We start from the raw sequence: 13,522 nt of genomic DNA, 5'->3' as shown, positions 1-13,522 counted from the left end.
GTGCTTAATAGGCCAAAGATTCTGCAAAACAAATACACTCTAATATGAAAGTTGATTTTAAATGACAATCTTGTACTAATGAAAACCTAATTTTGGGAATATTTTCAAAACAGAATATTTTAAAAACCCATAATATTCTGCAAAGAGTAAAACAAAATAACATCTAAATATTTAGGTATACTTTCAAAATTAAATACAACATTCTTTTATTAAGGAGTCTAAAGAGGCATAAGAAAAAACAAAACAAAAAACCACCAAAAAAACACAAAACCCAGACATTTTAATGTGGGCAGTAGCCTAAAACCTTTAATATTATTTTTTTAAAAAAAAAAAAGCTATTTTGAGTTGTACGTTATTATCAGTCTGAAGAGCTGCTCCAAATCAGAGCTATTACAGTATGCACTCCCAAACCACTCTAACAAAGATGAAACTACCTATTACCAGGTTAGGATAGCAGCTATTATTACGGACCCTTGATTTCTTTCAAGGAGCTCCAATGGAATAAGTGACAAGTGAACAATAAAGATCTTATAATAGCCCTTAATAATTCTTTTTAGATTAGAAGGCACAGAAATGAACTCTGGAGAGTTAAAGAACTCTCATCTTCTGATAAGAAAAATAATTAACCTGACTTAATGTATCTGAGTAGGTCTTATATAAATCAGACTTTTGTACTTCGAGAGCCAGACTAAAACCATATATCAAAAAAGTATGTAGATATTGTCTTATAAGTACACATTGAACATATCTAAAACTACAAAGGTCTGCAGGTCATTTTGTGAAATGTCCAATATATTCTACTTAAAAGGAGATGTGTGAAGTACTTACAGTGCTTAGTTTGCTAGAGGTAATAATGATTCGTCTCTCATGCAACATACTGGCATAAAGTTGCAGCATGTTGTTCACATCCACAGCAACAAAATATTCAGTGAGGTTTCTCTGTTCAAATAAATGAGATGTTAATAATATTGCAACAGCAGTAGCTCAGTGGAACATATTATACATTACTCACAAAATGTTTTGTCCAATTAGTAGGTTGGGGGAAAAAACCAACCCAAAACAATGAAAAAAAAAAATCCCTTTACATTAAGATTTGTATGCTTTAAGAATAATTGATTGGGTTTTAAAGCTAATGAAAAACTAACTTTGGTGCAAGTTATTGATATTTTGTTCACTTGATTATGCTTGTGAATGTAGATGTGCCCTTTTATTTCCAAGTTTGAAAAAATATGAAGTTTGGTGTGAATAGCACTGTATGCTATTAAGGTAACCACTACTTACAACCCAGGAACAGAACTTCCACCATTACAATAACTGTTGTGTCATAGCTACAATAATAAAACCGTGCTATTTTGCCAGGCTCTCCCACAGCCAACACATTTTATTCTACTTCAGTACAGCAAAACAGTTCATTGAAAAACACCAGGCTTTTTCTTGAGCTGCCTGTACCAGGACATGACAGGGCCAGCAGATCCAGCAGAAGGTGCTGGGTCCTTCCTGTGGCCACCCCTTTTGTCCCCAAGGAGAACCCAATGCCATCTCCCCCGCAGAGTTTAACAAAAAGCCAAGTCACCAGCACCTCTTATTCATAGTTTGGATAACACAGAAGTGGCGGTGAGGGGGGAATAAAAACGGAGTGGAGGGAGAAATCTCTGTATTCCAGCTGAATTTAACAGTATTTCTGCAAGGCACAGTGCCAGAGATGTACAAGTTCTGAACAAGCTAAAACAGCTACCAGCAAAACGTATAGGAAAACAGCAAATTTTTATAAACGTTAGGAGTGTACATATGAAAATATACTGATACATCCCACAATATACAAAACATTTAATTTCACACCTTCATTATTGTATCTGCAACCAGAATTCTCACTCATCTCTCCTCAGAATGACAAATTACTGAAGGTGAATGTAGGAGGCCTCTCAGTTATGTGCCCCAACCCTAGGACAACAATCTGAGCAGGAGAACTGTCAGCCTGTACTGGATGGGGCCAACACACAGGAGCAAGGTAGTGAACCCCGGAGAAAACAGCGAGGGAGAGACAAGTGGCAGAGGCTTCGGAGCAGGGTGACCTCCCCGAGGGCTGGGACATGGAGGCCAGGACAGGGCCGCCAGCTGGGGCCTCCCCACAGCCCAGGGGCAGGGGGCTGAGCTGGTGCTCACCAGCTGCTGGGTGGTCTCCTCACTGACTCTACTAAATGGAAAAGTAACTTCAGTTAAAGCCCAGATGATGACAAAAAGGGTTGACCTCCTTTTTGGATAGGTTGCAATATTAAATTAAAAAAATATATCGAAAAGATAAACAAAGATCCAACGGATGATCCAGTTTCATGTAAATTCAGAAATGCATTATTAATTTGAAGGCACAGAGTATAGAGTTATTCTTGGTCTGTGCTGCACAAAATTTTGGAAGAGATAAACACAAGAGCTTTAAGGCTACAAACACTCCATTTAGAAAGAAACTGGTCTTTCAAGTGCTACTTTTAACTAGTGATGAGAGGCTGATGCACCATGATAATTTGAGTCCAATTTATCTAGCACACCCTCTAACACTGTAGTGACAGTGGTCTGCTGATTCTGTGTTGCAAAAGCCGCGGTAAAAAGAGTTTGCAATTTTGTACAGATCAATATATCTTTGGGAGACAGTCATAGTTATTTCTGCATTATATCTGGAAAGTTACTGCCCCTAAAATATGTGAACCTTACAACAAAGAATAAGCAAATTCATTTTATTGCAAAATTACTCCAATTACTTAATCTCTTAACTCAGTACATGTTCTAACCCTCCAGTAGGACCATACTGTTTTGTTTCATACTGAAAAGATCAGACTTTTATAAATTGAGTAAAAAGCAATTATACAAAGGCACCACTTTTCCTTTCTCCCACAGAATCAGCAAAATAAAACCAGAGTGGCACCATCGCAAGATCCTCCATCAGCCAGAGGCCCAGAGTAAACTTTGCCTACGTTTTCTTCAAGTTGAACACATAACACCTTCTAATCTCCAAAGGTATGTTTTCCTAGAACCCCAAATAATAACCTAGAACAAGAGAATTCTTTAAAATTGAGGACTTCAACCCAGAGGGTGAGACAGATTGAAATAAACATTTGAAAACTAAGCCCTGTCCTGCCCAACCTCCCCGCTCACCCCCAGGCCATGGGGACCCCTGCCCAGCCCTTCCCCCCAATGCTGTGGGCACACTTCTGTCATGGCACGGTTTTGTACCAAGGTGAACCCTTCCAACATGTTAATTTTTTAGAAGGAAGTTATTACTGCAAAGCGTAAAAATGCCCATCTACACGTATGTACTCAATTCCAGATTCAAATGCAAGACTGGAGAGCAGAAAATTCAGAAGCTCTCTTATTAGATGTTCTCTGGCTAAACACATCATAGAGAATGTGATCTGAGATTTCACATTTGCAATCTACCCACAGAACCAGCAAGGATTTAGCATCCAAAGAATGCAAGTCTTCATTTAATAAAAATAATGATAACCAGCATTCCTGGTGCACAGTTACCATCCAAATGTAGGTATGCAGGTATGGCATGTTGTCAGAAAGCCTGAAACAATGCCTTCTTACACAAAAAGCCAACTGTATTATCTTGATAGCTGTATTTGCAGCTTAGCAATGCAGCGTCTAAAGGGCAGGTATTCAAATAACACAAGGTGCGGAAGTAGAACATATTTTGCATGTATCATTGCAATGAATGCAAACAAGCCAAGTAATTATGAGCAAAGGGTAGATATAGCAGTGATCAAAAATGCCCCGTTAATGCTTTATAAAGGGTTAATGACGAATGCAACAATAACTACTAGCTAAAGGTTTTAATAATAGACATCAATCATATTCTAAAAACACTCTGGGAAAAAAGAATGTCTCCTATTGATAAAAGCGGAGTTTAGTCCTACCCACAGAAGAGGTTAATACTTCTAAATATTTAAAAAAGAAACTGCATACTTACGCTTTCAGGGATTGTTGGCAATCCAGTTATATCAGGAGTAATGAAATATGAGTGCTAATCAATGGGGAAAAATAATTAATAATTTATGAACACCAAATCCAAAAAATTCTTAAAAAAAAAAAACAAAAACACACACAAAAAACCAAAACACACACAACCAAAAAACCAGCATTTAGGATTTGCAACCCCATCTTTGTTTAAGCAAATAGCCATTTTTCCACCAGCATTCTTACCACTACTAGACAAAGAATTAAGCAGATCACGACACGAAATGACAAGCTCGGTTCAGCACACAAACCAAGGGAACAAAACACTGGGCTGCAGTTTTGAAATAACACTGAAATTAAGCCAGCTTTAATCGTCATGAGCCTGAGAGCAGCATTGATTAAATTAAGCATTGACTTAAAAATTGCAACCAAAAAAAAAAAAAAAAAAGTTGAAGTACAAAATGTAAATTTAGAATGGAAAAGGGAAAAGTATTCACATGAGAAAATTAATTAGAATAGAAATATTATTACTTGATATATATGCTCTTTTCTTTCCAAACATCTTGGAATCAAAACTGTGCTAACAGAAATGCAAGGTCTGATAGCTTGAAATTCCACAGTCATTGATGAAATACATTAGCAATTTTATGCATCTTCATTTGAGGCCACTTAGGATGTAAATATAAAATGCAATAAACTAAAAACAGATGTAATTTAAATTATTCTCATTAATCCAGTGCTTTTAGTAGTTATCAGACATGGATTTAACTCAGTAGATTTAAGGCATTTTGGCATATTAGTGTAAATCTTGAAGGACAAAAAACCTTAAGTAAATACTAAGTGTAAGTGACAATTATGGATTTTTTTTCAGCTTTTGTTTGTAATGGAATTTTGACTTTTTTGTAGACTTAATTTTTATTGTGTATTTTAAAATTATAATTAACAGCACAAAGACACAGTTTGTTTCCACATCAAACTTGAAAAAGATATATCAAAATATAAAGAAAGTCTATAAGACATGAAATGTGTCTTGTGTTCGAGCAAAAAACACAATTAACTCTGTTTAGGAGACTTATTAAACCAGCTTGAGACATTTCATAGAAAGTTTTCCCAACAAATTAGGTCATTTGGCAATAGTTAAAACTTTAAGATTAAAAAAATGGCTTAAAAAAGGCATCCTATAAACTTCACAGCACTTGCATAATAAATATCCCAGGTTATTGTTTTGCATCAACAGACAAAAAAAGCTAAGATTTTTTTCTCTAGTCAAGAACAGGAAAATATTCAGATTAATGGAATGCCCACATTCTTCAGAACTACAGTGAGCACAGAAAATTATTTCCTATATGTAATAGGGTCACAGAATATTTTTCAAAAGATTTCTGAGTAATGAAGTTAGTAACTTAGAGAAGTAATTATTTATAATTAACAAAGTAATAATATTTCACTCATTAAACAGAAAAGTAAGTCAGAACTATGAGAAGCAAAGGCCCATTACTGCAGTCATTAAGAGTCATAAAGCAGCAAAAAAAAGGTGGTGTAGAGTCCTTGTACATCTTTGTGAAGTCCCTTAGGAAGATGTGTGACCTTGGAAGAGATACTAAATTAATAGATGCTGTACTGTATAACAGTTTTCTCTAAAAAGGGACACTAGAACAATACAGATTTTGTTCATCAATTTAAGATTTTGATTTTGGTTGCGTTTTTTAGGACAGGATCATGACGCACACACGCATAGCTCTGAAGTTACATTGATTTAAAGAGAATAGGTACATTAATGTTAGACTGCTCTTTTAAGCTAAAGACAACAGCAAAATTTCCCAAAGGAGAAAGCCTGAAATCAAAAGAGATACTCTATAGCAAGTAATTATTTCTTTAATTATGATAGGCTGGAGATAGTCAGGTGCCTTTAAAACTCACCGATACAAGACAAGGCTGTTTTTTCAAAACTTGTTCACTTGTAAAAATCATCTCTTGGTTCTTATGCAAGATGAGAGAAAGATTGAACAATTGACTTTTTAGTTTTCCCAGAAAAAGGCCACAGCTGACTTTAATGCTTGTAATACTCCATACTTAAAATATTGGCTGAAAATATGTTTTATTATTTGTATTCCTTGCCCATTTGAACTCAGACTTGACTTCGCTAACTTTTCCAAAAAAAAAAAACCCAACACTTCTATTAGCCTTCCATGGGTGAAATACAAGTGACCCAAATTATATTTAAGCTCAGGTTTCATAGAATAAATGATCACTGCTCATATATTTGAGTGGTAGAATATTTGTTACTGGGACCAACAGGTGAGAGCAGAACTTGGTCCATAACTGGACCAAGGCATTTTGGTGTCGTCCTGACCAAGGATTACTGGAAAACACCGAGTATCCAGATACTGGGCAGAATTTCTGCATTATTATATACATGCGATCCTAAATACCATTGTGGTCTGCCACTTAAACCTTGCTTCAACATCTGTGAGCCTTACACTGCATACCTGAGTAAACAGAGAAAGGGATCTTTTTAATTCTGCATCATGCAATTTGAACTAGACTCATCCTGGCACAATGAAAAGCCACCTCATGCTGTGATTTCTACAATTACCTGTCAGACTCTAACTTCTTTTTAAGTCTATTATCATCAATGGTTCCAGTAAAGCCCACTAACACTATACAAGGAGCAAGAAACAGACATCAATATAAGAGGCTGGGGACACAAAGTCAGAGCTGAAAGTGGCCATAAACATCTCCCTGCAGCACTGAGCATTACAAAAACAGAGATGCCTGCATGTCCAACAAGTATCTGGGTTCAGGCAAAGCTATTCCTTCCTGCTCTGCCCCCTTTGAACCACAATATTTGCTCAACTGCACCTGCAGCCCAGCATTTGGCAAGAGGCTTGTGTTTAGATAATCACTGTCCAGCTAAAAAGATTACAAAACTGTTCAATGTAACAAGCTACTGCGAACAAGAGACAATTGAGAAAAAAAAAATCAAAAGTAAAATAATATTGAAATATAACAAGAAAACATCAACTTCATTGCAAGCAAGGTGTCACCCCAGTGTTGCCAGCTGTATTTGCCACAACATCCTTTTCCAGGTTCATCACAACATTCATTTTGAGGTAGGTGAGCTCTACACAAGATGAACAGCAACACCGATAGCAACAGGCAGCAACTCTTTGCAAGAAATAAAGGGAAAAAGATCTTTAAAACTTCTTCATGTCCCACTGAAAAACAGTAGCATTCTGAAAGGACTTTATAGAGTGTTTTAGGTTTGCCAAATTAGAATTGGTTATAATACCACAGTTAATGAGGTAAAAATATTATTTGAGATACAGAAGTATACTTGCAAGGGTACTATGAAAAGAAAAATAAATTGAAAATATTACACTGACAATAGAAAAAAACCAAAACTTAGCAACACAAACAATTCAGACTGTAGCTTCAGAAACCTGTGTATTTTTCTGGTAAAAAACAACACACAAGACTGGAAGGACTTCCACATACAGTGGATTAGTACTGTTCAGGAGAGAAAATATTAGGGCTCTGTAGACGACTGGAAAAGGCATAACAAGGCATCTGAAATATGACAAACTAAAATAAAGATAGCATTGTTATTAACAGAAAAGTCAAGGAACTACTGGAAGGGAAGGGGCAGACACTCTATTTCTGTACATCTTCCTAGGAGAGACAGATGCTTTTCTAGAGTCTGTGCAAAGTTAGCTCAAAGTATTAGGCTCCATTCTAAAATAAATGAGTTAAAAGCAATACGAAATGACACAAATAAGGCCAAGATAAATAATGTAATGATGTTTCAGTATGTGTGGAAGGGACGCCTTTATAAAATAGCTTCTTCCTGTTACCTGCAAACTGTGATAGTTCAATCAAGAAAGAATTACCTGCACAGAGTTACTTATATATGCAGCAATGGTAAAGATGCTGTGAACATGGAGTCACAGAGACAGCAGAGGCTCTGTATCAGCCTTACATTTCATACAGGTTCTACAAATTTATTTAAATATGTGCTTATGTGCTATTTTTGTTAAAAGCTTTGGGAACTCTAACAGTGACAAGCTCACTTTGACATTTCTGTGGCAATTGCCACATGATCAAAGCCCAGTCCCACATCACCAAGTGTCCATGCACAAAAGCAAGGGGGGCACAGACATGTCCTTCCACCTACATGTGCAGGAAGTTTCACATCACACAGCACAGTTCTGCCATCTCTCCTACAGCACTCTCGCATGATCAAGCAAAACTAGGAAGAAGGGGAAGGATGATGGGAAAGAAGCCAGCTTACACAGATTTTTGTCCAGTCCTGCAAGTCTACCTACTCAGACATATGAGGCAATAAAACAGAGTTAGCATCTCCGGATTCACAGCAGGAGAAACCAAAATTATCTACATGAAACAGCTGGAAGCAGAAAAAAGTAGTTCTAGCACTGCCAGATCCCACTGTAGCTTACTTTCTCATCCACAGAGCAAAATTCAAATTTCTGCTTCTTTATAACTTTACAAGAACAATATGGGACAGAGAAAAACTCTGCTCCACAGAGAAAAGAAAAAAGATTGTCAAAGCCACTTAATGACGGGAAGCCACATAAGTTTATTTCTTAAAAAGGCTTTTTTTGTTTGTTTTGTTTCAACCATACCTACTATTTCATAGTCAGTAATAGGAGTAATACAGAGAGAATACTTACCACACTTAAACTGACTAAAGCGTTCGCCTTTGGCACAGGATGGCTATACAATGATTTTAACAAATCATTTGAGTCATTTTCCTATAGGGAATATTTTAAAAGTTGGTTAGTCATTGTATAAAAACTGAATAATTACCATTTGCTACACATCAAACTATATACTGATAAACATACATTTAACGAGAAAGATAATTGCAATTCTCAGTGAAGTATTTAAATATTAAGTATAAAATGCAGGCCAACTTTACATTTCAGAAAATTATTTTATCTGCAAGTTAAGTCAGTTTCTTACATGTACTCTTTAAATGAATCACATTATTTGCAACTGAAAGTAGCACTAACATGTGTAGCTGCTCTGTGCCTCTTGGAAGTCATCTTCCTTAACCTGCTAGCCATAATATTTGTCTATTCCCAGTTTTACTAAATATGCAGCTACATAGCTATATCGTATATTTTAAAATTATTCATCAGGTTTAACTAGGATCTCCCACCTTGATCTCTAAAAGAGACATTCACTTGAAAAATAGATGCAGGTGGATTTTTTGTTTGGTTTAGGGTTTTCATTCAATTTAAGGTTTTTGTTCACGGAGACTAAATTCTTTTCGTTATCAAAGTAAAACCAAAAATATCAGCAACAAGTCAGGTCCAGCTTTTAAACACTTTGTATGGGTTCTGCCTCTCCCTGTGAGAATAGTCATGAGACTGGATCTCATGTTAACAGGACTTTGGGTCTGCCTCACTGAGCCACCAAAACCGCGTGCTCAGCATACAGGACAGCAAACTTACAGCCCTTCACCTGGTTGCAGTAACACTGCAAAGAACCAGTGACCAGAAAACCAAGCAGACAATCGCTGCTCCTTCTGTCAAACACAACCTTAACAACAGGTTTTGCTACTACAGTGAAACCAGGGCCAAAAGCAAAGTCTCATTACACCATTTATAAGACTTAAATGTATTCCACACTTTATTTAAACACAGCTAACACCACACTTTCCTACATAAAATATCATCATTTTCTGTAGTCCATTTACTATAATGCACAATAATTGCTTATTCTATAGTTCATATATTCTTGAAATGTCAGCTTTTCTCATCTACAGCATATGGTTGCCTATTGATGCTTTTTTTTAATTACAATCTAGTACACTAATATAGTTAAAGCAGAAAGGTATAGCTTTAATGTTCTCAGTAAAGACAGATGCCAGTATTTCCTTTCCTGCATAATCATGGAATCTGTCTAATTGCTCATGAATATGCAAACTAAACTATCATGATTCTTCACCAAATGCTGCAACTAATTTTGTCTTGCTAGTTGAGATGACAGAATTACAAGAGGTAGTTTTTGGTTAATATGAAGGGTGAAACAGTACATCATATTTTACACAGTTCTGAAAAAAGGTGTTTGCAACTGATAATCAGATAGTTCCAGAGATCTACAGTTTACAATCAATACGTCATACAGATCTCCAGTGATGTGACACTTTGCTCACACTTCACCCAGGACTTGTTTATGCTAAGACTGACACTTTATAAAGGTATATTCTCACCAGCTTTTTAAGATTAATGTGGGATTCAAGTGACAGTGGCAGCTCTACGTTAAAATTTTCTATATGATGAGTGTAAGACCTTCCTTCTAAACTCTACTAAAATTTTAAACAGCATAGAATCACTTTATAGCACTTCAAATGGTGACTATTATTTCACAGAAAACATTTTACACAAAGAAATAGAATATCTAATATTACCTGTTCTTTAGCCAAATAATCTGCCAGGGTATTTAGGAGCTTGTAGTATACCTCAAACCATGGCAGGTAACTAAAATAGGAGAAAAAGCATTTAAATAAAATACCCATTTTTTTTCAAAGTGCTTGTAAAATCCTTCTATAATTAACCTGACTTGCACATTTTTATAACATTTCTACACATAAAATGCATATAAAACTACTTCCCACAAATTTAATGGCACATCACTGATAAATAGTAGTAAAAGTTACATTTCTCTATGATGGACACCTGCTTGAAGTTCCACTAAGTGTAGATTACCTCATAATATTTTTACTTCTCATTATTTTAAAGGCACCAAAAATAAGTTTTAAACATTGCCAAATCACATTCCCATCATCTTTTAATTGTTACAGCTTTCAGAAGTTACTTTATTTGCAATTTCACCATTCTACGTTCTGTCATGCCTGTGTGGACGGCCAGAATTGCTGCTTCCCTGAAGAATGAAAGCTATTTTACCTGGGCAGACCAGGTAGCCCATATTGGACATGTGGTATAATGCTATGCAATACTATAGATGTCACATTATAGATAAATATATTGGCCTCCACACAGTCATTTCTATAGATAGAATTAACTTCTAAAAATAAGCAAGCATTCACCAATATTGTGAATATACAGCACATTAATACATGAATACTTAATAGATTTTTTAACACAGGTCTGCAGCCCATATGTGCACAGTATTCTCGGTGAGTTAAACAGAATCCAAGATAAATAAGACATAGCCAAAGAGTATGAGAAAAGAAACTCAAGCCTGGTGGCATCAGTTCCATATTTTTGTCATCTGTTTACAGAACAGCTACCTTTAGCAGTGACATCCTCATTGAGTGTATGCTACAGAATTTTCCATAATCACTATTTAAACCTACCATACAGATGTAATAAGTCTGGTAAAGTAAATACTAGCAGTATAAATTACTATTTATTTACAAGTTATACTCTACCTCATGTCTGTTAGAATTTTGCCAAAAAGAACATTACTAAAAGAGTAATAGTATGGTCAATATTAGTTGTTTGAGATTAGAAGCAATGCTGAGGAGGAAATAAACCCTGAAATGTCTTTATATTTCATACCCACATCTAACAATTCTGCACACTTTGTTATTCAGTACAGTGTAAATCCACAGGCATACGTTCAGTGAATTCCTTAAAAGCTTCAGTGTGTGCTGCGGATAGACCTTCAAGTTTCTATATTTCAGGAAACATGCTAACTCTAACTGAAAAAGCCCAGTATGCAGAACCTGAAGGTGCTTCCCGATAGGAAAAGGAAACCTGTTAGGGGAAAACCTGTCTGTCAGAGAAGCCAAGTCTGCTTTTGTCCAGTGAGTCCAGTGAGGGGTCATGTTCTCTTTGTGACACCTCCGCTCTCAGTACGCTGCTGGCCAGGTTTCAGAAACAGACCCCAATTCTTGAGGCAAAGACAGAACAGCAAAACTCTGAACACAGTTCTAGTTACGCATTTTCTAGCAATCTTACTTTACTACGCTTAGAAAAGTTCAATTGCTGGTTCTCAGAAAAAAAAAAAAAAAAAAAGAAATAAAAAAAATCATGAATTTGCTCTCGCCAAGCCAAAGAGACACAGAGGCAATGATTTCTTTTAAAGCCACTACATTAATGTCTTTATCACACTTTACCATACACTGTTCTGGCTATTAATCAAAACTAAATCAACCTCTTAATCCTCACAGACGTTTTTAATGCTTGCCATTGTTGACAGCAGTTAAGGTGTGACATTATTGCATTTGCTTTTCAATATGTTCTTATATAATCATAAAATTTACTTCCTTGCACCTGTGTAAGGCCACTCACTGCTAACAGGCACAAACGCTGCACGCCCTTGTAAAACATTCACCCCAATAGCACCTAAAACATCTGATCTTGGAGTTTTCTTCCACCTAAAACTCCTGATCTGTTATCTTCTGAAACCACATTAACCTGGTTTTACACGTCACCAAAATAATGCAGCATAGAATGGCCAAAAAATTGCTCCCCACAGCATTGAGAGGACTTGCAAATGTGAGAGCTACTGAACAGTTTTTCTAGTCCAGAGTTACAGCAGGGACTGGAACACTGTTCTAGCATTCTGTCCAAGTCAAGGTACAAGGCAGGTATCAATTGCAAAGTATTTTAATGACACTGGACACACAAATGAGTTAGATTATCTAAAAGCCTTCTAGTCTTCTGCTGTCACCTCTTCCTTAGTAGTGTACATCACCCCAGCATATTTTGCTGTAGAACACCCTAAAACCTTACCTGATCATGCATTTTTCATAATGCACATTTATGAACAGCATGCTATAAAAATAAATGCTCCTACACTTCAATAAAATATTAACCATACTTCTGTCTTGTATCTATGATCTCAACTCCCCTCTTACTGTGAAAAGAAAAATTAAATGCAATTCTTAGGTCTATGCATAAAAAGGTCAAATTCATTATTTGAAATTAATGAACCCTAGCACAAAGCCAAAGGAGATTTTTCTTTCATACAGCAAGGCTTCCTGACCAGAGTATTCACACAAGAGTTTCTTCCCTTAGTAAAATCAGGTTGATGATGCATTTCCATGGCTTCACATAACAAAACCGCAAAGAAAAACGTAAAAACAGACTACTTGAACACAGTTTAAAAATGCCAGTTTCCTTTCTGAACTGAAAGACTGGAAAAAGAATTGCCTTAAGCCTTATAACCACAGACATGAGGTTAATATAATTTCAACATGCCTCTTAAACCTGAAAAATTAAGGAAATCAAAACAAGTGCTCCATTACATTACACGGCATGAAACCAAAGGCTACCAAGAGCTGTCTTCTGTTTCTTTTCCACATAATCTTAATTTCTTCAAAAGCACAGTTTAATTGCAATTGCTTTTGTTGATATTTTTAATTATACTGTTCTTACTGCAACAAAGTATTACAAAGATCTACTGGAAAGCAAAAAAGCCCTATTTATGTTTTTCTTTAATGTATTTGCTAATTAGCATTAATTCAGTAGAATTGTAACATTGAAACATTAGCTGTTTTCGTAAAGAGTGCATTTGTGTGTGCGCATATACAATGCATCTCTGTTTTCAAAAGTAAACATAAACACAGTTTGTG

The 13,522-nt window shown here is 35.9% G+C and overlaps 1 protein-coding gene across 2 annotated transcripts in view; it reads right to left on the bottom strand.

The window, feature by feature from the left end:
• The window catches only part of DENND1B (DENN domain containing 1B), a gene marked incomplete at its 3' end in the record, with an annotated part of 148,173 nt that overhangs the window by 66,141 nt on the left and 68,510 nt on the right, over positions 1–13,522 (bottom strand). The window contains exons 6-10 of one of the 2 annotated variants that reach the window (XM_080349120.1): positions 10,388–10,457; positions 8,643–8,723; positions 5,872–5,931; positions 3,965–4,018; positions 829–939 (exon numbers count right to left, since the gene is read on the bottom strand). In XM_080349120.1, coding sequence (XP_080205246.1) covers positions 829–939; positions 3,965–4,018; positions 5,872–5,931; positions 8,643–8,723; positions 10,388–10,457 — 376 coding nt within the window. The remainder of the gene's footprint in view (positions 1–828; positions 940–3,964; positions 4,019–5,871; positions 5,932–8,642; positions 8,724–10,387; positions 10,458–13,522) is intronic. The other variant, XM_080349121.1, reaches the window with a different exon arrangement.

The sequence above is a fragment of the Nesoenas mayeri genome (assembly GCF_963082525.1).
Source record: "Nesoenas mayeri genome assembly, chromosome: 8".
Classification (NCBI taxonomy): Eukaryota; Metazoa; Chordata; class Aves; order Columbiformes; family Columbidae; genus Nesoenas; species Nesoenas mayeri.
The sequence above is the reverse complement of the archived record's forward strand: the minus strand, read 5'-3'. Positions and strand labels throughout refer to the sequence as shown.